At 40.4% G+C, this 24725-nt stretch overlaps 2 protein-coding genes across 6 annotated transcripts; one reads left to right on the top strand and one right to left on the bottom strand.

Annotated features, from left to right (window-relative positions):
• Window positions 1-409: 409 nt before the first annotated feature.
• Window positions 410-23674, bottom strand: LOC126981469 (Fanconi anemia group D2 protein-like). 2 transcript variants are annotated; one of them, XM_050832535.1, is made up of 27 exons: window positions 23456-23674; window positions 22904-23058; window positions 22445-22581; window positions 21185-21308; window positions 20736-20812; window positions 12411-12603; window positions 11527-11727; window positions 11154-11333; window positions 10945-11042; window positions 10516-10681; window positions 10232-10386; window positions 9323-9578; window positions 8780-8985; window positions 7700-7961; window positions 7336-7520; window positions 6009-6135; window positions 5772-5885; window positions 5327-5450; window positions 4934-5046; window positions 4520-4679; window positions 4139-4339; window positions 3797-3897; window positions 3449-3573; window positions 2909-3113; window positions 2672-2821; window positions 2282-2449; window positions 410-1903 (listed from the first exon to the last, which is right to left on the bottom strand). In XM_050832535.1, exons 1-27 carry the CDS (start codon window positions 23646-23648, stop codon window positions 1760-1762), a joined length of 4320 nt encoding a protein of 1439 aa, XP_050688492.1. In that variant the 5' UTR covers window positions 23649-23674; the 3' UTR covers window positions 410-1759. The 2 variants fall into 2 exon arrangements, with proteins under 2 accessions (XP_050688492.1, XP_050688493.1); XM_050832536.1 differs by lacking the exons at window positions 20736-20812; window positions 21185-21308; window positions 22445-22581; window positions 22904-23058; window positions 23456-23674 and adding an exon at window positions 13332-13381.
• LOC126981471 (uncharacterized) lies at window positions 14333-21162 on the top strand. Of its 4 annotated transcripts, none has more exons than XM_050832539.1 (7): window positions 14333-14513; window positions 16100-16716; window positions 17101-17217; window positions 18076-18241; window positions 18485-18840; window positions 19018-19149; window positions 19484-21162. In XM_050832539.1, the coding sequence occupies exons 2-7, from the start codon at window positions 16585-16587 to the stop codon at window positions 19598-19600; spliced, it is 1020 nt and encodes a 339-aa protein (XP_050688496.1). In that variant the 5' UTR covers window positions 14333-14513; window positions 16100-16584; the 3' UTR covers window positions 19601-21162. The 4 variants fall into 4 exon arrangements, with proteins under 4 accessions (XP_050688496.1, XP_050688494.1, XP_050688498.1 ...); XM_050832537.1 differs by having other exon boundaries at window positions 15900-16716; XM_050832541.1 differs by having other exon boundaries at window positions 14378-14460.
• Window positions 23675-24725: the final 1051 nt, after the last annotated feature.

The raw sequence follows: 24725 nt of genomic DNA, 5'->3' as shown, positions 1-24725 counted from the left end.
TGTGGAACTCCCATTAAACATATGTAATCGTGCGGCAAAGACTCGATAAGTCTTTAGTCAGAAACTGGTTCATTTAGCATGGAGACTTAATAACTTATCAGAGACCCAACAGTAGAGCAGAGGGGCAGGGCCATCTCCGATAGTTGTTTGAAGACTCGAATAGGCACCATCATCCACCCATCCCTGCAACCCAATCTTTTCCTTTGACTCTCATTGTCAGCCTCTGTCAAGGCTCCCAACAAAGGTGTCCAGAAGGGCAGCCAGTAACAGACCACACGGGCATGACCAGTATGACCCAGGAGCGTGGCAGACACGTCCACACCTCAAGAACACCCAACACACCCACAGTTGTTTTGCAAAATCTTTTTTCAGTCATCCACTATTCTGGGATAAAATACTGAACACTAAACTAAGTAGAATTTTTTTATTTAAGTAGTATAAATGTATAAATATATTTGAATTTCTTTCCATTAAGGTCTCGCAATCATGATGACAAATATATATTGTCCTTAACAGTTACTAATAAAAAATCATGTTTACAGAACGATGGTAAGATTATGCACCCAATCATGAGAAAATTGACAAGTTACAATAAGCAAAACTGTTGAAAGTATTTGATAACTCCTGCTAATTATTGCATCACTGAACTTTAAAGAGTAAGAACTCTAGGAAAACAACAAATCTCTTGTATTTTCATCTGAATTATAAAATACAAAACAGCAGATAATACCTTGGTAAAGATATCACCCCAAAAGTTAAAGTAGTTCCCCTTTTATGGCACCACAGTCATTATTATTACCAGTATTGTGGAGGGCATTTCAACTTCTGGTCATTACACCAAATTCTTTGGTAACCACTATTACATTTCATTTAGGTTACCTTCCTGATTCATTTAACAGGCTTGTAAGAAATATTCCAACAAAAACTAACCAATGGGGAGCATACACCCAGGGTGCCTTGCCTCATCCACTGCCTATGCTCCCAACAGTCCTTCCAAGCAAGCACCCACATAGCTGCCATATCCATCTCAAGTTCTTCTGGGCAGGATTGATCGATTTGCCCCAGCCATGAGTTACGTGGGCATCCCCATGGTCTCCTCCACTCACAGTTGTCTCGTACAAAAACAACCCTGTGAGCAGGACCAACATCTGGGGTGTGCCACATGCCCATTTGGCCAGAGTTGGCATTGTCAAACCAGCGCCTACATGATGAAACTGAATCAAGGCCTGTTACCAGCCTATTTCATGAATGCAAAGTCCAGCTATACAGGCAAGTGGCATGCCTCCCGGACGTAACTCCTGCTCATATGGTTGTTTTTGTATAAGATAACCCTGAGTGGAAGAGACAAAGGGGATGCCCACTTAACTCACGGGTGGGGCAAGTTGATCAACTCTGCCAGGAAGGACGTAAGATGGACAAGGCAGTTGCGTGAGAGCATGCTCAGGAGGATCGTCAAGAGCAGAGGCGGCAAGTGAGTGAAGCGACATGCCCCTGAGCTTATTCTCCCCATTACAGTAGTTAGTTAAATATAAGGCGACTCTTTTTAAGCCATTTTTAATGTTGATTCTTTAACTTAAAAGATTTGTATCAGTGTTTCACACTGTAGTGAGTTGAGGCACATTACATTGTCCATAATTAATTAGAAAAATTAAGCGCTTCTTTATCTGTAATTTGGAAAGTTCTCAATTTGTTTTCCTTTCAAAGATTAACATTTCAAATTGATTACTTAAGTTGTACACAGATATTCATTCCAAGACCTTTAGAAACTATTACTATAGTCAGTAGCTTTGTCGTCCTCTCCAATATTTGATGACTGGTCTTCATCACCAAGTTCCACATCAGACTCCCTGTCTTCTTCCTCCTCTTCTTCATTGCTCTCCTCATCAGCATCAGCATTAGTTGACTGCAAATACAGAAAAAAAGTGGAGAATATGGCTTTTGTGGAGCTTTGATTATGAACAACTATGGTTCAAAACTACATAATGTATTTAATCAAAGTGTATGCTGAATACACAAATCCCCCATATTCAAAGGTTCACTTCTTGTGGATTCGGACATTCACAGATTCCCCCAAGTGCACAAAGTCGGCCACAAAGCAATTTTTGCATGTTTTGGTGGGACTCGAACCTAGGTCCATGGGTTCACCATGCCCGCACAGTGACCACTCAGCCATAGCCTGATTTTTAGCTACAGGTGTATTAACTTAATGATAATGCATCTACTACATAAATGGATGGAAACTTATGTAAGTATGATGATAAGCTAAATAAAATCAACATACCTGGGACAATATTTCTTCACCATGTATGTCTCTGTTCTTTAGGACTCCCATCCAGAAGGCATTATGGCACTTGTTGAGAGCCAGCATGGCTTTAACCCTGTACACCAGGGTCTCCAAAGATTTCCTCAGGCGCGGGACGAACCTGGTCATGGTTGTGTCTTGTTTAACCTGTTAATTAAATGCCACCACTATCAATGTTGTAAAATTCATTGTGATAATACTATGGTTCCCAAAGTGGGCCTTCATAATTTATTATTAGTTTTGGAACTTTACACAAGGATACAAAAGGACTGCAAGGCAGCTCCTGAGTGGGTTATTCACCAACCTACCTCTTCATTTATCAAGATTAATCAAGATGAGATCTTTACAGCACCACCAGTCTCTGCTTACCTTGGAATGAGTGCACAAATGCTGCAGGAATCTGGTTGAAGTTTGGAGATCCTTCAGCAGCATCACGACATCTTGATTGTGCTGACGAAGGCAAGTGTCCATCAAAGGCATAGCACTGCGCAGGAAAAGTTCCAGGAAAGAAGAAGCAAACTGGAAAAAATTGAATATCTTGTTAATATATTAGTTAATAGATTTATGTGATATTAAAATGACTTCAGAACATCAATGAACTCTTACCTTCAAACAAGTGGTCAACATTTGTCTGTTGTAATAATCCTTCAGTATTGTGACTAGTGTGTGCAAGACCTTGAGGGATGCTTTCCAGACAGACAAACGCTTTTTATTGTCATCTGATGATGTGGTACTTATATGGGAGAGTGACTTTGTCGTTCCACTGACCAAGAAGGACATGATGACCTTGTAATACACCATTAAGGAATTTCTGTAAAAAGAAGCTACCATTAATACTGAACAATTCAAAGAGAATATACTGCAGCATGGGAAATATCAGGTTCCCTCACAGTTAGTGGCTCTGGGTTGGGAAATCTTGATTTGGTAGATAAACCACGTCTTTAACAAATCCATATACTGAGTAAAATACTATTTATGAAACTTTTAGAAGGTAAATGAACAAGTGATAATAACTGGCGCCACTATAAAAATTGCTTGCGCCATAACAGGCTTGGTCCGACCACCAGCTAGGCCCCTGAAGAAAGCCTACCGGCGCTATAGGCTGAGATGGGGGGAAAAAAAAAAGTGTATGCTGCTGTGACCTACTTGTTGAGTGTGGGGAAGCTGTCGGAGTGACGCTCTTTACTGCTGTCTGTTGAGAATTCGTTAAGTCCTTCACAGCAGAGGATTTCTAGCTGTTTTAACGGTTCCTTGCTCTGCTTCAAATACACCTGTAGGATAGTTTGCAAGCATTACGTTTTACAGTTTACAAAATAGGAGAGCTCATACTTCATTTTGCCTTGATTAGTTATTTCAATCTAAAATGCTTGTGAATGACAATAACACTTTAATATTATCATCTTAAAAGGAGTAAAGAAGATAGCAGTATGCCTAAGTTACATTATTTTCCTTCATGACACACTCATTACCCAAACACATTTAGAGCAGTGATACCTCCAGCAGGACATAAAGATGCTGTTGGAAAACTGTCCCCTTGTCGCGCTCTCCTCCTGTTGTGTACCACTCCCTCTTCAAGAGCTCTTCAATAACCTTAACTGCCAAGATCATGGTGTATTTAGTTAACAACAAATCATATCTCTCCAAATAAACAAACATCAGGCCAAATTGTAAATACCTTCGTATGGCTAATGAACACAAGTATGTTCCCACATCAGGAAATAAGTTTACTACTGCAACCTGTATTTATGCAATAACATTATACTAATTAGGCCTCAGAAAAAAAGACTAAATGATTGTTCCACTCTCCCACTCTTCAATGGAAGGAAATGAACTTACTCATTTTGTCTGAGAAATCTTCATGCTGTGGGAGAGCAATGATGGCCACCAGAGTCTGCACCAATGCTGCAGCTGTCCCCATGTCCACAACTGTGGCTTGAAAGTTAGAAAAGTACTTGAAGGCAGTGGAGATAAGTTCCTCTTGCTCCATTGATTTTACAGCATCTCCTTCCATCCTTTTTGCAATAACATGAAGGATTACTGGAAACAAAAGAGGACATATTAAATTAGCTTCTGTGTATCACAATCTTAGTCCTTCTGATACATTCATTAATAAAATGCAATACAAATCTAATGCAAAATAAAGAGACTGACAAATGAGAAAGCCAGCCACACTAACACAATTCTGGCATAGCAGTGGAAATAATCTTACAGTCTTACATGTTAGAACCTCTTTGTGGGCTTCCTGCTGCAAGCCCTGCCAGGAGAAGAGACTGCAGAGGGTTGTGAAGAGTAGCTGGTTGACCTTCATCACTGGGTTGGTGTACTTGGTGAACATGTTGGGAGCGTCCAGTATGCCATCATTGTCAGCTATCATGGTCTTGAGGGAATAAAATATGCTTTTAAGTATGCCATAGATGGTGGTAGTGTATAATGTGGTAGTGTAAATTCCCTTTTAACATAAGGTTGCCTTTATCATTATAAAGTTAAATTTCCTACACAATTTGAAAATATAAAACCAACATTTAAAACATGAAATAATAATGATAATATATTACAAGTGTACTATTTTTAGCTGAAAAAATACACAGAAAAGCAACAATAACATATACATAAATTCAACTGAATACTTACATGGAAGAATGTACTGATTTTTTCCAGGTGAACACACACTGGTTTAACAATGTGTATTGTGTGTTCAAAGACTTCAGCAGGAGTGAACAGATCCAAATGGGAGTGACCAATACCTGCCACATTAAGGTAGTAATTAGCATACGTATTCTCCAATGCTAAATGACATGCATTTCAAACAAACTTAAAATATTTACATAAACTAAATCCATACTTACATATACCAGACAAAGAAAGTGTGTACAAGTGAATATATCTGACAATGTAATGTTAAAAAAAATTGATTGAACTGAAAAAATGTTAAAATATTTCTTTTATTTAAAATTAAAATTTAGTGAGAGGATTATTTGCAAAAGTCTGGAAATGTAGAGGACACTTCAGCTCAGGATGACTCACTCTTCTCCTGGGGGTTTCCCAGGGCAGAGGCTCTCTTGTTGCTGGTTCCAAATACATGCTCCAATTTGCAGTTCAGGTCAGTCAACAGAAACTCAGTCGCAGGAAGACTTATATGGCCCTCAGTCTGATAAGAGTACATACACAAATATATTCATGTACAGATACAAATACACACATGAAGTAATAATAAATAAAACCAACATATTAATAGATTAGATCCAACATCTAACTATGATACATGGTTCATTCAAATGTGTAACCAAGCCTACATATCTTAAAATTAAAATCATGTTAGGCATCACAATGTTAATGCAACTCTTACCAGTAAGTTGACTAATTGGTGAACTGCAAATAGTAAAAATAACTTTAAATCAAAGAAATATGATGAGTCCTGAAAATGTTACATTTCTCCTCACATATTTAAGGCTGGAAACTCATCACTTACGTTTAAATCTGTGTTCAGTGCCAATTTTCTAAACAACAAATTGAAGACATCAAAGTGAAGTTCCCGCAGGAATGGGCGCAAGGAAGCCATGTTCACCACGGAGCCTGACCCAGCCTGGTGAGTGGACGGATGTGTCATGAGTCACTACACATCACACGAAACATTAAACATATTGAGTAAATGCACACTGCATCTTACTAATTAAAGTTATGGTGAGGGAGAAATAAAAGTGCCTACCTTTTTCTCTGGGGAATCTTTGTTAGTCTGAGTGAGGGCCACCTGGCTGATGGGCTGGGTGCACAGCTGTGTCCCAAGCTGAGTGGTGTCTGTGTTGGCTTTCTTCCCTTTGATTTTAGGACCTTTCCTGAAAAAAATCAGTGTCATGATTTCCCACACCAAGCAGTATATTAGAACAATGCAAATACAATAAGGAATCCCACTTTGCCTACATGATTGCCTTCATCATGTAGCACTCACTATACCAAGAGTCATACGTCTTGCATTCTCATCTCCAGTCACAGCTGCACCAGAACTGCCAATCAATAGTTGACAAAAAATATCATAATCCTTGTCATAATTTACACCTGAAAAATTATTATGCTGCACAGTTAACCCCTAACTGATGGGTGATGCATGTGTGTGTGTGTGTGTGTGTGTGTGTGTGTGTGTGAGAGAGAGAGAGATACAGATAAGCAGTTTTGTCAACACTGAGCTACAAGGTATTCATATTGCCCCATTTCATATTCTAGGATATAATGTTAAATCTTTGATATATTTCCTAAATCATATGAAAATTCAGTTTGGGGAAATAACTTCATTATTCATAAATATAATAATCATAACAGTAATAAAAGTAATAATAATTTTCCATGACAGGTTACATTATAAAACAAAATCAGATGAATTTCCAAAAGCCTGTTGCTGATATGGTGGACTAGAAGGCTGGTGGGCGTCATTATGCCAACTTAGGCGTCACTGATATGTACCAAGGCTCCATGAAGCTGACATAAGCATCACTGTACTGAAGGGGTTAAGTATATTGTTCCATGCGAATTATTTACTAGTGCATGCTTCTTTCTATAAAAATCAGGTGATAAAAATATGAAATGGGTATAAACACTGGATCACAACTGCAAGCAGCTGCTTATTATGATTTCCTGGCTTTAAAAATTCTGACTACAGGTCTCCCTTGGTTTACAATGTATTGATTTAATATATTTCGCATTTACGATCGACCTATATTATTATACATTTTTCGAATTACGATTGCTGTGACTCACGTATACGATTGTCCGACCTGCCATGCGAGTGTTTGTCTCTGCTCTTGATATATTTCACCATGGCTGTTCAGATTTATGGACTTTTACTGAATAGAACATATCTTTTACAGAGGCGTCTTTTTTATTTGTGCAATTCCTATAATGATTATAGACCATTTATATTTGAGAATGGTCTCTTTAGGTCATTCTCAAATAAGTATTTTCTTTGAGTCATTATTAAAATCTTTTATTATGTCATGGATAAAAATAACAATTCATGATAACGCAAGAAATAAGCCACTAACCCCTTCCCGGAGCCTGGCTTCCTTCCCTTCTTTCCTTTCTTCAGGCTGGTGATGGTGACTGTCGGTGCCCCTGATGAGTAGTCCATGTCAAACACTGCTATTGGGGGCATGTAGTTGGGACACTTTGGCAGGAAGTCAGCAATCATGTTTTCTGTATCTATTACTTTCTCCAGACGCTGGTAAACCTTAAAGAAATGCACATTACATTTTAACCTCCTAAATATAATGAAAATTACCCATACCAAACATTTCAGTATTTAGTTGTATCAAAGTATGAAACAGTATTCTCTAAAACAGAAAATGGAGACATGTTGGTCAGCAATGTGACACACAATTATCATCTATCCCTAGTTTGGCAACTTACTTTGTTCTTTGACTCACGGTCCTTCTGAGTCACAAAGGCGTTCAGAAGCTCACGAAACCAGTTGGTAACATAAAAGAGGCATGACAGTGCTGCATGCTGCTGAGCCTCCACCATGGAATCAAAGCTCTCAAACACCGCAGGAGCTGGACAGATCACTGGGCACCCCAAGAGGGCATCAATGTTTTTGAGTTCCCCGTCATGGATGCGACACTCCAGCATACGTAACAGTCGAAACTGAGGTGCAAGGTAGATGAGGTTGGTCCTGAAAAATAATTTAATGGAGGTGATCAGGCATGTGACATCTGATACATTACTCTAAACCATCTCAATCAAACTACATAAGGATATCTATTTATATTTACATAAGGATGATTGCTTTACACTCATTATTACAAGTGCCTGCAGCCATCTTGCAAAGTAAAAAACATAACAGAATACATTATGAAGCTTTAACTGAAAAATGATATAGATGAAATACATTTTCAAAATGCTAAAAATAACAATGATGCTGTTATGCCACGCTTCAATCATTTATATTATCACCAAAAGTAACATGGTAGCTACACCTACTAAATAAACAGTGGGGCTCCAATAAAGAACGCTTAATTTGGCATTTATTTATGAGAGCAACATACTATAGTTGTTTTTGTTTCATCAGTCCATCCAACAAGTGTGAATTTTGATATATGTGGCACATGCACATTCTAGTTTGCGACTGGGTAAAAATCTACTGTTGTAAACATAGACATTCAAATATACTACTTAAAAAATAGTCCGAACATTTATCAAAACAGCTGATTTCCATTCAAGCACGAACTAGAATGAACACATGCCAAACCTACACTCATGGTGCAATGATGAAATAAAACTAAAGATAAAAACATGTATAGCAGAGAAGACTAAATTGCAGCTGCTTACACTTGTCAGAGTGAAATGAGGACAACCTCATTACTCTTGGAATGGGATTACATGTATGTATGATGATTCAATCAAGATAAATAGATATCATTATATAAATTATCATAACATGTTAAAGTACCATTGGACTAGTCGTACTCATAACCAAAGCAAGTCACTTACTTTATGTCATTTGGGTCAAGTCTTGTGACCTCTGCTTTGACCACTAATGGGGCAAGGTTGAGGGCAATACAGCCTCCTTCCCTGTCAGCATCCAGGTTCCAATATGCACCCATCTGAAATGGTTCTTGTGGCTGGGGAGCATTCGGCTCTAGGTCTGTCACATATAAATTTTCAAATTCATCTGCCATCATGTCACGCATCCGCAACTGAAATTAATAAATAGTAAAAAATTAGCAAAGCTGATGTCAAACAACTCCACAATATTAGTATTCTCAAAACAGACTTTTATAGTAGCTTTGTTGTACACTAATGCTGGTGTTGAGGAAATCTAAGTGTGAGTTTACTGGCAATTTATGGTCAGCTTAACTGTGCAAATCAGGGGTGCATAAAAACATTTAGTATTACTACAAACATGCCAACAATTTTGAATGACAGTTATAAGTTAAAGAACTCAATCTTATTAGGAAAATGCAGTTATGATCTGAAATTATTTAGAGTATTTAGGTTTGAATGATTTACAAGCTCAGTATTATCTACAAGTACCTCAAGTTTACTGTTCATTTTCTCCCTCAGGGATATGGAGGCCAGCTCATCCATGAACAGAGCAGAGGCTACTGGTGAGGTGGCTGTGGAGGACATCACAAGGGACAACAGGTTTTCAGCTTCCTCTAGAGCCAAGCCATGTGTCCTGGACCTTGCACTATCACTCTCTACAGTGCTGCTGCTGGCATCCTGATCATCATCCTTAACCATATTTTTTATAATAAGTGCAGCTGTCACAACTCCAATCTGCTTGTATCTGTGAAACAATAATGTACTTGTAGGAAATATATATTATCCAAAACATTGTGATTTTCCTTTTATTATTCCTTTTATAGATAAAAATAAAAAAATGCAAGACAGGCTATTAAGTGTTTTTTTATATCAAGGGATGCAGCTTAAGGGAAAAAAAAAAAAACAAACAAAAAAAAAGCAAGCAAGCCCGCTACTCGCTGCTCCCACAAAAGTCAAAAGTAAGGAGTATCCAAAAGAGAGGTCAATTTTGGGTGGGGAGGTCTCTTGAGACACTCTTCTTGAAAGGGGTCAAGTTATAGGCAGGAGGAAATACAGATAAAGGAAGACTGTTCCAGAGTTTACCAGTGAAGGGGATGAAAGAATGGAGATGCTGGTTAACTCCTGCATAAGGGGTTTGGACAGTATAGGGATGAGCATGAGAAGAAAGTCGTGTGCAGCGAGGCTGCAGGAGAGGGGGAGGCATGCAGTTAGCAAGTTCAGAGAAACAGCCAGCATGAAAATATCAATAGAAGAGAGAAAGAGAAGCAACATGGCAGTGGAATTTAAGAGGTAGAAGGCTGTCAGTAAGAGGAGGAGAGCTGATGAGACGAAGAGCCCTAGACTCCACCCTGTCTAGAAGAGCTGTGTGAGTGGAATACATATTCTGGCATCACTTACTTTGAGTGTGTGTGACAGAGCTGCTTCCTCACAAGAATCATAAGTTCATCCTGCATGGCAGCGTGAGTGGAGTCGCTGAACAACAGGCAGGTAACCACATCAACCAGCTTCTTCACCTCTCTCATGCTCAGCCTATCCACTAGCTCCATGGAGCCCTGCATTGAAAAGGATTGACTCATACTTTATAAAGTAGTAAATACTGTTAGAATAACTGATAATGAATAAATAAGGAATTATTCATACATAAATGATTATTTTTTTATCAATGAATGTTAACAAAGTACCTTCAGGAATATGGTGAACTTGGACATAATATCAGTGTGCTCATGAGCCAGAGTGGACAAAAGACCGAGTGTGGTGTGCCTCACTGCCGCTATATCTCCCCGGTGCTGCAGGAGGCCAAGCACTGTCTCCTGCCTGTAGTGACCATCCAAGTGTAGGAAGGACAGTCTGATAGAGATAGAAAATATACTTTATCTTACACTTCACAGAACTCAATAAATTACATTCTCATGAGATGTTACATTTCATAGACTGAACTGAACTTGTTAACCTTTGGTGTTGGGCCATAAGAATTACTCCATGTAACAGAATTACAGTGACCCTATTCCAGCAAGTCTGGCAGCAGAGGTGGGTTTAAGGCATCTGTGAGGCAGAACCACTCCTTCATCTACACTACTAATAACCCTGACTATGAAAGAAACAAAACATACTTGTAGAAAGTAGCCCCAGTCAGTCTCAAGAGCAGGATTGGAGACCTCATGAGCATACTGGAAATTTTTTTCAGGGGTCCAAAATTTTCTTTCAGAGCCTGTAAACATATTCAAATTTAAATATAAGCATAAAACATACAAACAATTGTAAGCCTCCAATCTGCTTTCAAATGTGTTAGTAACATGGAACAAATAATGCACAAACGTACATCAACATGATTAGCAAATATCTTTCCCAGGACTCTATCTGTGAAAATTCCTGTCCGAATCTTGTTCTTCATGATGCTCTCAATGTTCTGTCGGTGAGAGGGGATGGCATTGTGCAAAATGAGCAGGACCAAGAAGTCAATGGGCTTCACACTGGCCACATCATACACATCTTGGATAACCTGAAAATTATTTAAGGTTACTTTAACTTCATTCTGAAATTTAATGTTCTCAGAAATTTAAAAAAAATCTTGACTAAGTATAAGGGCACACCTTTATCATAGTTTGCTGATGAAAATTACCAATATCAGGCCACACAATTATTCTAAGAGTTGATAATACATCCAAAATTACACAGTGTAATGAAATGCATACTTTTAACCAATTCAAGGTCAGGAACTTGTGTATGAGTGCAGCCATCTTAATATTATCAAGAAGGAGTAGCTCATAGGCAGGGTCATCTTTGGCTACATATGAGGAAGGAATGCTGCTGCTGCTGAGGCCCTTCCTTGGGGAGCCTCTGCTGGGCCGGCAGTCCCCAGGAAGGTTGATCTTCATTCGTATGTCACTTAGAACCTGCAACAGAACAGGAGACCTTGCAGTCACCACCTTCATTGTTGGTGACAGTCTTCCAAACAAAGCAAGTGGAGCTACAGATTAAAGATTTAACATGAAATACTATACTGATTCTTATTATGTCACCATTAGATATCAGAACCTCTGCAGTGCTGTGGTTAGAATCTCTAACTATGAATCTGTGGGCCTGGGTTCGAATCCCAGTCTGAGCTGTCAGCGTGTAGCTCACTCAGCTGTTCATCCTTCCTTTCAGGCTGGTCAATAAATGTGTACCTAGGGAAACTTGGGGGAGGGAAACTGTGGTAATGTGGATGTTATACTGGCCCTGTGTTGGATTAATGGGTTCTCTCTCACCACAGACTCAAAGGACCAACAGGATAGAGATGAGCCCCAATGCCATGCACAGATAAAGCACATGCTCCCAACTTTACTTTTAATTACACATTGTGATTTAAAAATTATTTATAAGCGAAAGGAATGAAAGAATGAAGATGCTCTCCTCTTCCCTGAGGGATTAGGATGGCATAGAAACTAGTAGCTTAGCATGCAGTTTGCAAGTTCAGAACAGTAGTTAATAAGAGAATATTGGTAGAAGATACAAACTTAACAAAGAAAGGCAACTTTGCAGCTTACTGAGCAAACTATACTAAATTTTTCAACTCAGAACAAGCAGAAATACTCACTTGGTATGCCACGGAGACCTGAGTGTTGGTGAGCAAGAACTTGACCACTACTGGCAGCTGCTCAGGCCTGGCAGCATGCAGGGTCTTCAGGACAGAGTGATGCACCTCTGCCAGGCTCTCAGGAGGCAAGGTCAAGTTCCCAAGAGTGTCCAGGATGGCAGGGGTCAGCTCAGGGGTTGTGCTATAAAGGTCACTGTAAAGATCAAGCAAGTATATGTGATTACAAGAAAAGACAATTTTTCTGTGTAAGCCCTCCATAACACAAGGCTAAAGGTGACTCTTGGATATCATATGACTACAATGAAGGTGTGAAAGTGTTGACTGTATAGTGTTGCTAACACCTTCAATTACCTTTTACCTATACCCACTGAATAAAGGCATAAGGTAACTGATAACATGATTAACACGCTGATAATTTTTTCAATAAACTGAAAATGGGAAGAAATGAAGCAAAGTAAGAGGGCTTTGGACATAATTTATGAAGAAACTGGAAAATGAGTGAGGAATGTCTTCTGTCTAAAGTAGGGTCAAGGAGGTTTAAACCCCCCTGGGTAGGACAGTCATGTAAGTTTGAGAGATGAAGGGATATATCACTGCAGCTAGGTATAAAAGGTAGAGGGTTATTTATTGTGATGCAGATAACCAGAAGAATGGTGCATTTTATTAAAGTATGGCTTCAATATCATTCTCAGTACGTACCACAAGGTTTTATTTAAGATTTGGAGGTAAACTAGATTTGACCTGTGAGGACTGAGAGGTCAAAGATCTCAGGTCATATAAAAATTACATTTCGAACCATCACAGTACAAGAAATGTGTTTTCAATGACAAAAATGGGTTTACAGATCACATAATGCCACAGTATGATGCTTTTCCATGGTTACAAGAAAAGCAGGTCGACAGAACAGGAATTTCCACTGACTGTAATAGCAGATGTAACATGAAGAGGTGAATCATGCATGAATAAGTGATCCTGGAACACACAAAACATAATTGTTTAGGAATGATTGTAAAGGAAGACAGGACGAGAGGGGAAAGATGAAGCGGAGGATCAAGGCTGTTGTTGTAAGGAGGAAAAAACAATGTCAGGAAATGTGTGGCGCTGACGTAGGAGGAATGGGAGTCAGGAAGTGAAAAGAAAACAAGCCGTAACGTTGTGTGCCGGGTGTGGGAGCCTAGAGTGAGGGCACTGTTGTGGAATTAATGAGGCCAGAGGGAGCGCGGTGTGAACTGTTACGTAACACCTTCGGGTATTTTTTAAGGAACCGTTGACGTGATGCAATATCTGGTTTAGTCACCCATTAACATGTTGCTGCTTACTGGTGGGAAAAGGGTGTAAACGAAGTCTTTTTGCCCTAATAATTCGTTCACAAGATACAACTCTTACATTAATTTCAAATAATCGTGCAGTTACGGTGTTTACGAAAGTGATGGCCAGGACGGTGAGCAAAGGCGGTGGTCACGTGGCGTATTTACGTGTAACATGAGTAAATGAACACAACACGTCTAGGTGCAGGTGAGCGAGCCGGGCTGAGTGACAGGGAGGAGGAGGAGGGGGGTGGCGGGAGAGCGGGTAGGGGTACCACAAGCAGTAAGAGAGCCACACTCCATGACCTTGCAGTGCCACGCTCGTACCCACAACCCTGCCCCTCACCAGCCACTTCCGCTGAATACAGGCAGTCAAGGAGTCCCTCCTGTGCGGCGGTGTGTTCTCGGTTCGCCCAGCGAGACATGTCTGCCACGACCACCACCTCCACGCGCATGTCCTCGTCACTCACTATTCCATGAAATGCGTGAATATTTTATGAATATACAAAGCACCTGCATTACAAGATACGGTGTGAGACATGTGATGCATGCCAAGTACTACTACGTAGGTGTTGTCAAAGCGCACTGAGTGGCCCCGCCAGAGACGCCCCCAGCGCTGAGTGAGCGGCCCCACAATGAGCTTATTCATCAGTATCAAGTGGTTTAAGAGCTAAGACGAACCAGATCAACAGTGTTGTACTGGCTTGCAACGGCAGTGCACGTCTTGCTGCCACTCGTATGAGGTGCAAGGCCCGCTTATTTTTTGGACTGCGTTCGCCTGAGTACACCAGCCTCGGTAAATAGTTGCGAACTAGTGCAGAGAACCTATCAAAGGATTTAGAAAATAAATATGACACCACCACAATGATATTATCGATGCTAAGTTCAGTAGACAAGAAAATATTGCGATTTCCGTACCAAGATCGACCAGTTTAGTGCAAACTCAAACATGCGTGACACGCGCATCCTGTCACGCATTATTACAATGATCACCTAACAGAGACACACCAGGACACGCCTGGCTACTACCTCCCCGCCCCGCCGTGCACAGACACACCCGCGGCCACGCTGTGAGGGAAGAAGAACCTGGCCGTCGTCGTGACTCAGTGTGTGTGTGTGCATCGTCACGGGACACACGGCAGGAGCCCCGACACAGGGCGGTACCAAGGCCCGTGCTCCGCCATACACAGTTCCGATCATAGTGTACCCTCTGCGAACTGTACTATACCTATACGCACGGATGAGTACGGCTACCATACACTTTTTATTTCAAAGTTCCCTACATTCACAATGGAAATAGCTTTCCCATCTGCATATACAAGTACTGGACTTGTTTGTTTTTATATGCAAGTTTAATAATAATAAGTAAAATAATAATAATAATAATAATAATAATAAGTGACCTCTCTCTACAGAAGTACAGTAAACGCATCATTACGTGTTACAAATCACAACACAACTCACTCCGGTGGTCGACGTCATATTATTTTCCGATAGATTTGGACGCGCTAATCATCACTTTGATAACTATTTCCGACGCAAATTACCGTTGCTGAATTTTGAACTAATTATGCGGCGGTGGGTTAGTGTTTTATGGCAACAGGTTATTATTCAAGCGGCGATATGTGTTACCGTCCTTTGCGGCGAGATAGGCATAAGATTTTTTAGCTAATGAAACAAAATGTGTGAAATGAAGTGATATATTGCTACCAAACGAGATACTATATTTTTTACATTCCATCGATGAAAATTAAGGCCCGTGGCATCTACCTAACTCTCAAATATGTCACTTTACAGAGGTTAGGGACCACTGCTCTGAGCCTAGACGCAACTTCACTCTGCCTTTCATACATAACTCAGCGTTCCTTGATTCTTTATGCGGATGATTTATATTCACTGTTTCCCTCTATCCAGTTTAAGATCACTGAAGGCTAATCTAAACCACTGGGGTTATGTGGTACGTATGGTAATGCTCCGTTGCATAATTGTTATCAAATAGCTACAGTGAACCACCTTCCTAAACTCTGCCCAGAGATAATTCAATCTTATCTCACACCCACGCCAGCCTCGCAAACCCACGCACGCCGCCACGGACACGTGTTAAAGACGCGGACAGTGTTACAAACTTTACTGTGCTAGCGATATTAACTCCTGCCAAGTGATCAATACGTTATCTTTCCAGTCAGCAGTGCGTATCGACAGGGTGTATTTCATCGCCCGAAAAAACTTTGTCATGAGAAAAGCCGGCCGTCCCAGAGAAACAAGCGAATGTCAGAGCATAATCCTCCCTGTAAACAGTAACGTACAGATGTGATGTTTACCATTACACGGGAAGTCGGGACGGCACGAGGACACCTGACCTTTTATTCTTATTAACTTCAGCAAGACAATCTACAACCAATAAATGCGTAGATAGTTTATCTGCAAACAGCACTGATAAGCCAAATCAGCAATACATCAACACGGCAGAGAGAGAGAGAGAGGCAACCGCATTGAAGAGTGGCGTCAGATACGATGAACCTGATATTGTAATCGAGTTGACCAGGAGACCAGGAGCCACTTCTCGGTGATCACGCGAGCCCTACCGAGACCACTTGACAAGCACCACGCATTCCTCGCCTCTCAACTACGTAGTGTGCTCCCGCAAGGCTGATAGCAAGGAATCAAGCGGCTTCTCCGGTGTTGCGTATCATTTGGAAACACTAGACGAGAACTCGGTGCGAAACAGTGATCTAGTTGTGGTCCAGTGTGATTAAATAGCTTAAGCATTCGGAAATATGACCTTTGTGAATAAGGAAAACTATGTATGAGGAGGAAGTGAGCCTTATCAGACGCAGGCAGTGACTGTGGGAGGGACGGGGAGCGCCATGGATCAGCTGGAGGTGATGCCAGTGAGCTCGCGCGTGGTGTGTCTCACCGCGCCGCACCTCAAGTCCCTGTGTGTGTTCGAGGCCCTCTCCCGCACGCTGGGCTGCTACTACAACCATCACCGCCCACAGGTACTGCCATATCCCTGCCCCCTATAATGCCCTGTCCAACTTATTATCTCCCAATGACAGAGTGCATGAGACTGCAATGGAGTTACCGAGTTAAATTATTTGGTAAGAGCGGCACGCACTTTGAGAGTGGATTAAAGAGCTGGGACGTGTTTTGGTTAACTATACTGTTTAGGAGAGAAAAATGGCTATTCAAATCTCAGGCTGAATATGTTAATAATTCACAAATTAGTCAAATGAATGCTCACAGATCACTTCATCCAAACAAAAATCATGAATGAATGCCCATAAAACTGACAAACGAAAGAAAAAAAATGGAGTGCTTTGATGAACTCTAAGATTGTATTCCTTCAAATAAAGCACACTAAATAATTCTCCTGTGTACAGATCGTGTCCTGCTATGGGAAGGTGCGGCTCCCAGTGCCTCGAATCACACGCATCCGCGGCCACACCGGCCACACCCACACCCCCGGCGAAGCGCCCACCCTGCACACCCTCCTGCAGGTCCTGTCGACGGCTGCGTTGGTGACGAAATATAAACAATCAAAAATGCATTCTTGAAGACATTTCTTAACTACACCTGTCCCCCTGTATTCGAAGTTTAATATTAAAGTAAACTTCTTACAAATACATTGTCATTGAAGTCTCACTTTACTGATGAGCCCTCACCACGAAGTCTCACCCATTTTATTTTTCAATTTCTGATGCTTAAATATATCATTCCATGTGAATTATTCACTAGTGAATGCTTCTCTCTATAAAAATCAGGTGATAAAAATACAAAATGGGTAAAAACACTAAATCATAACTGCAAACAGCTGTTCAGCTGATGAACATAGCAAACAAACCTGTTTATGTATATCAGCAAATTAGCAGCTGTCAGTTATGGTACAGTGTTTATACCCAGGTGTTTATATTTTTATAGAAAAAAGCATTCACTAATAAACATTTCGCATGGAATGATACATTTAAGCACCTGAAGCTGAAAAATGTAGGAGTTTTCTTGGTGAGAACTCAACAGTTAAGTGAGATTTCAATGATAATGTATTTGTAAGTTTATGTAAATCACAATACAGTTTATAGTACATATAGCTGATGAATAATTCTACTTCTAATATTTTAAGCTGCTTTCAGATAAAGGAAATGCTTTATTAGGTATAGTTTGTGTAAAATTGCTGGGTTTTTTTGTGGGTCTAGAGCTTTTTGTGTGAGGGAGGGCACCAAACATTCATGGATATTTGCTATTTGCAAGGGTCCATATCCCTTAACCCTTGCAACAAAGGGGGCCAGGTGTAATTTCAAATTCAGTGACATTGTAAATGCAAGTTAATTGAAGCAGGCCGATAAACATTACTTTGACAGATGGGAACATACCTGGTGTTCCACCTTTCTGACTGGACACAGGTGCAACATTGTCATCTGGTCCTGAATGGCATTGAAAAAGTTCCCCGAACAGACGTTCCTGCAAAAGTCATCCTGGAACGCATCGACAGCACCACCACAGCTTCAAGGCTCCTTCCCCCGGAGGGTAACTCATTACTGCATACCGTTCTCACATCTCACTCCTCAATGTTGTCCTCATGACCATCTACACACTAACTTTCTGTCAGTTTTTGTACTTCACCAGAATATTAGCTTCAGCAAATAAGGTAGGTTTGAATGGTAATTTGTACAACAGCTGCTGCAATGCTAACCACATCCAAGCAAGTTTTCATATTAATAGATTGAGCATCATACAAGACGTGAAAGGTGTGCATCTATTCTATTTCAGGTGAATCTGAGCCTCATCTCGGTGCGGCTGAGTGTGTCACTCCAGACCCTCCTTTGAACAATTCCAACAACAGAGTGAACTCCAGACACACTACACTCAGCTCTGTGTCAGAGAGAGTCTCCTGTGCAATCAAGAGTCTTGGTCTTGAACAAAGACATACCAGTCATGAACATAGTAAAAATATTAGCAGTAAGACAAAACTCATGGACAATCAGGGAGAAACAAAAAAGTCTGAATGTGAAAAATGGCAAATGGCTTCAAGCACACACATGACCATCAACATGGAGGAGTCGGAGGAGGTCACGACACTGCTGGATGACGACTACAGCTCAGACACATCAGACGACCTTCACAAGGTAGGCAAACTGAGTACGTACCAGTTAAAATAATATCCATGCAGAACCCAGTAATGGTGAATGTGCGACAAGTTTGTATTAAAGAAAACTGTAAATTACACATCCCTAAAAATACTAAAATACCCCTCCACCCCCAGCCTTGATCACCCTAACACAACTAATTGCTTGTGTATTCAGGTGGTGAGGCGGCGGCTCGTGGTGGACATTACACCGCTGCTGCAGGCTCCACCCTCTGACAACATCCTTACCATCCTGCTAAGGCCAGCTGAGGAAACCCAGGCCTGGCAATTCCTTTCATCTTGCATCAAGGTAATACTTGAAAATAGCACAAGTCTTCATGCCACATTCTAGATGGACACTATATGATCACTAATTTTGCAACCTATCCCATTAATTTATTACGAAATTATTCACATATATATACATCTAACTTATTATTCAAGGACTTTAACTCACTTAAGTATGACAGATTACACAAATAGTAATTACACTTAGAAGGGCCAGGCACCCACAAATAATCTTGAGGCATTGTCGCAGGCATGGTTAAGGTCCAACAGTTCAGTAAGGGTTTCGCTTTTAAGTTTCAAAAACATGATATTTACTTCATAAAACACCATGTAAATAAATCTCCCTCCTTCTTCAGGTGATAATGAGTGGCAGCAAGGACCAGGCAGTGAATGGCTCTGGCACCATGAAGAGGGCCCTCATGAGGACCAGGCCGCTCTACTTTTCAAAGAATGGAAATGCACACAGACTCTAGGTCAAAACAGTAGTGCATCACATTTTTTCTCAGAAAAGTATTCATCAATTAATTTGTACCTGATGTATGGTTATGAACAATATCATCAATGAAAAAACAACAGTTTACCCTTCTTCATCCAAGTACCAATAAAACTCTGCCTCCCATCCCTACATCTAAAAGCATAACGAATATAAAAAATAACGAAATAAGAGGGTCGTGTATTTCAAAGGGGAGCTGAGTGAGGGTTTTGGTGTTCATGTGGCTGTTAGACGAATGTGTAATGTTACCATGGCAGTACAATATTTGTATGGATGGTTGTATCAGGGATGTGATAGCCAAAGGAGCAGATTTAGGGTCAAGATTGAGAGAGATAGGTACAAAGCAGTCAATGAAGGCAGGCTTCTTTGCTGATGATACAGCTGTTGGAACAAATGAGAGAATGCTGCAGAGGATTGTAGATGAATTTAACAGGATGTGTAAGAGGAAAAAGTTGAAAGTAAATGTTGTCAAGAGTAAGGTAATACATAGTATATAAGAGGGCAAGAAAGCAGACAACTGATCTTGCAGTCACACATGGTTGGGGCAGAGAGCACAATGGTGAAAGGACTGGTTGGGGAAGAGGAGATGGAGGAAATTGTTTTATTTAAATATTCATGGACAGTTCTGTGTGAGCATGAGAGCATGGAAGGAGAGGTGAGGGAGAGAGTAAGAAGGGCAGACAGGCAATAAGTGCACAGGAGAGTTATGAGAGGAAGACGTTTGAGCACAGTGGAAGAGGTGCATGTGTGGTGTGTCAAGATGGTATGAAGAATTATGAAAATATGCATATATGAGTTTGGGTTTGGGTGGGTGGGTGGAGTGGTTGAATGAGTGCTATATGGTTCTCTCAGCTGGTCCAGGCATGATGAGAATGAATAAGGATGAGTTTGTGAAGAGTGTATTTGGGCAGACCTGAAGCAGAGGGTGCCAAGGCGAGACCACCAGTGAAATGTGGCGGAGCAGAGGTCACCGCCAGCCAGTCGTCAGAAAACTTTATACATACACCACAGGCTTAGACTAAAGAAACAAAGTAAAATGAAAGGAATTTTACAACTCTGCATATGCCCCTAACATTATCCCCCTTCCAACACATAAAGTTCACAAGACTACTCACCATAATACATCAGCCAGTTTGGGATGGTCTGCATCATTCACTATGTCAGGAACATATGTTATAACTTCCTTCTGCACCTGGAAGAGAGAAAGAAAAAAATATATAAGTATGTTAAAAATTTACAAGAATGATAACACATTCAGAGAGCAGCCAGCCAAGGGAATATCAAGCTAACATGGGTTAACAATTACACTAGTTTGTGCATCTGTACTGTGTGGTCCACTTCTTTTGCAGTAAAAAATATCACAAGCATAACAAGCCTATTCTTATAATGAACAAGATAAGGGGATGGAGACAAATTCAAGAAGTAAAAATAGCGGACAACGTGGCGGGATAAATTATTAGGTGAACTGGACAACACCATCATTCAAGCACCAGCCTGGCACTGTTATAGTATATCTCAGTTTAAATACAGCAATTACAAAGTTACACTTGTTAAAATTACATACCTTCACAGGAGAACCTTCAATCATCTCTATCATTTTGGTTGTCAGTGTCTCATTGTCAACTATATAATCCAGCCACCTCAGGTTGGCTAACACCAACATGGGAATATTGGCATCAGTGCTTGCCCTGTGAAACAAAAGAAAATATTGATTGGTATTATATGTATTACATTTTTTTCTTCCCTATTTAACCAGTGGGCTTCGGCTGTGGGAAAGCCGAGAAGTGGCCGAGAAACGACAAAATTACACTGCATTTTGAGACTAAGAAAAGACCATGGAACGTACATCAGAGTACTCCTCTCATAACCATAAAGCCATTAAAAATATTTACTTTTACTCAAACTCCATTCTTTTTGGGTGGTGTTTGTTACAAAATAAACAGTCTCGTGACGCGTGGCATCTAACTGAGAGTCACTGGTTGTCTACTATAGAGAATTTGACAAGTGATTAATGTATGGATAGCTAATTCAGTCTGACATGACCTTACAGCACCACCTATGATAAAAAAAGCCCACCTCAAGATCACTCACCCATCACAATGACCTAGGCCTAGGGCATTCAAGGTGGGTTGCACTATGCCACCACCGCCTACAATTAGCTCGAATTAGGTGTTTTATGGTGAGCCCTTTTTGGGTCCACCGTACCACAGCCACAACTTGTGAAAGCCCAGAAAAGGGTCTGCCGACGTTCTCGGGTTAAAGATAACATTATGAAATCTATGCACTAAAAACTAATGCTCAAATATCCCTTCCTCTCAATCTGCAAGACAAAGTGAAAGTTTCATAAGGCATATGCACTCATCTTCATCATTTAACATAAAATATGGCTGTAATTGTATATTTTTCTCAGAGGCCAAGCATGGAACTGATAACAGATAGAGAACCAATGTGGCAGAAACAACCCAGAAATTGTAGGTCAGGGGAGATAGAGGACCAGACAGAGAGATGAAATATGAGCATTTGGCAGAGCAGGATGGAGTATGTCAACATCAGACATAGGTGGAAGACACTGGGAAAGGCCTGTCCTGTGGTGGACAAGAAATGGCTGAAAATGATGATTACTTAATGACCTTGAATGCCTAAGAGCCTGGTGTGGCAATTACAGTGGAACAAGACAGTGCTCAATTTACTGATCATGTTTTGCATAAATTTGCTGGAACTAGCCTGATAAATACATCCCTTCCCAGAAAATACATGACACATACATGATGACGACCAAGATAATTCACGATGGGTTAATTTACACTATTACATCATTACTTACTCATCATCATTTGCAGTCTCTAGAAGCTTCTCAGTCAGCAGCTGGATGAGACAAGGCTGAAGTTCATCTATGTTGAGGCACAAACGAATGAGAGAATCCTGCTGAGGCCCTCGAGCAGTTTCACAGTTCCTTACAGTCTGAGGGAGAGGAAGACATTAAATATTCTTCTAGTGATGAACAGCACAAAAATTAAAGAGACTGAAGAAGGACAGGATGCTGAGAGAAATATTCTACAATTGGACTTCATTAGACATTTGCATACATACTACTTAATTAAGACTGTATGCAGCCAGCACATCTTGACTTGCACACTACTGTATTCAAATCAGAGGGGTTGGCACAGGCTAAGGTGTGCAGCCATAAAAATAATGCTCCTGCTTCCTAACAGTGACTTATGGAGCACTACCATTAAGAGCTTTGGGCTGACACATGTATGCAAGAAAAGAATGTGTAGCCTACCTGAGTGTAGAGTAAGGACCACTTGAGCCTGATTGGATCCTCAATAACCTCCTCCAGTCCTTTTATAAACTCCTTAGCAATTTCAGGCATACGACAGGAAGGATGGGTCTTCAAACTGTAGGCTAAGTTTGATCGAAAAACAGCCATATCACAGTCTGGAAATAAACAAGCCATTCAGTATCAACAAATACATCAAACTACAATTATTACAATATATCTGACTGCAATGACCAACCAAGAGAGGGATCAGTCCAAACTCATTCCTGGTGTAACATTGGATTAACATTCCCCTTTCCTTGCCTCTTGCATCCAACATATATACAATAAATACAATGATAAGTATTTTAATCTCCCACACCTCAAGGCTCATATGCACAATATACTTTGTTTACATATAGTAGTTATAATATGAATGTAAAATGTTATTAGAAATTATATCTCATGAAGAAGTCTAATTCATTATCAAAAGAATACACCTGATTTGCTTGATAGGTACATGACAATTTTCCCTTTCAGGCTAACATACAACGAACCATAATTTATGCTACATACTCAGCAGGTTCGGTGCGTCACCCTTCTTCAGGATAAAGCCGGCTTTGGTCACCAACTCCCCAAACAGTGAGTTGACTTTAAGCTCATCCTCATCTTTTTTGCTGTTGCCTGGTGGCTTCTTCTTTCGCTTTGGACTCAGGAAAATGTCCTCAGAGTCTGTCTCCAGAATGCTGGCTTTCCTTCTGGAAGCCATTCTGCTGTAGAAAGACAATAATCAGTTACTGCTCCATTGTATTCCTGCACTCAAATGACTGTGCTATGAAAAAATTATTGTACAGATCGGCATGGAGCAATGATTGTCAAGAACAACCCAAACAGATAGCATGGGTAACAAATGGCTTCACAGGTTCATGGGGCATCACATCAAATCAACAACTCTATGTGGTCTCAGGTCAGTGCCCATTACCTGCAGTCTGGGAAAACACTGGAGCAGGGAGAATCCCAGCACTCATAAAATGATGCAACATCATATCTGATTATCCACCTTATTTAAAATAAACACTGATATATACATCAGCGAGGAGGTATTTCTCAACACCTGCTGCGGCCGTCGCGCAGCAGCCAGCACCAGAGGAGGCGACGCTTTTTAAAACATTATTATCCCTTTTTTCAAAAAAAAAAAAAAATGATTTCATTTTTCCATATTCTTTCCTTTTTTGTTGAAAATATAAAAGATATATGAAAGATATATGATGTTTGGTAAGGTAGGTACTCTACACACTTATCATTATTAACACTTGATAAATTTTGTCTAGAGAAACTGCTGAAAAGAGGAATTAGAACCCACAGCACCAGCAAACCCAAATTCATAATTTTTCATTTTGGTATCATTCTGGAAAAGGAACTACTATCTAACTGTAGTGGTCAACACTTTTTTTGGATTGACTTGAATGTGCTATGCACGTGTGGAAACCCTTTCTACAGGAAATCACTTATTTTTCATAAATTGATGCTTCTTTGTAATTCTTATGGAGAGACAGCCATCACTGTGGTTTTGGGTGAGCCGTCACCAAGCCAAAACTATGGTACTAGATTACAAATTTAATGGCCATAGGTTACCAATATGGTCACAGTAGATTACAAATTTCTTGGTGGTAGGTAACTAATTAAGCAGTAATAGGTTACTATTCCAAAGTACATTACAATAGGCAGTAAAGCTTGATTAGTTTGCAAGACTAGGGGGGGGAGGGGGGGGGGAGCAAAATAAAAGGAGCATAACTACAGAATTACACCTAATTCAAGATGATGGACAGGGCCACTACCAAACCTC

The sequence above is a fragment of the Eriocheir sinensis genome, chromosome 48, assembly GCF_024679095.1.
Source record: "Eriocheir sinensis breed Jianghai 21 chromosome 48, ASM2467909v1, whole genome shotgun sequence".
NCBI classification, from domain to species: Eukaryota; Metazoa; Arthropoda; class Malacostraca; order Decapoda; family Varunidae; genus Eriocheir; species Eriocheir sinensis.
This window is presented reverse-complemented; position numbering and strand designations above follow the sequence as displayed.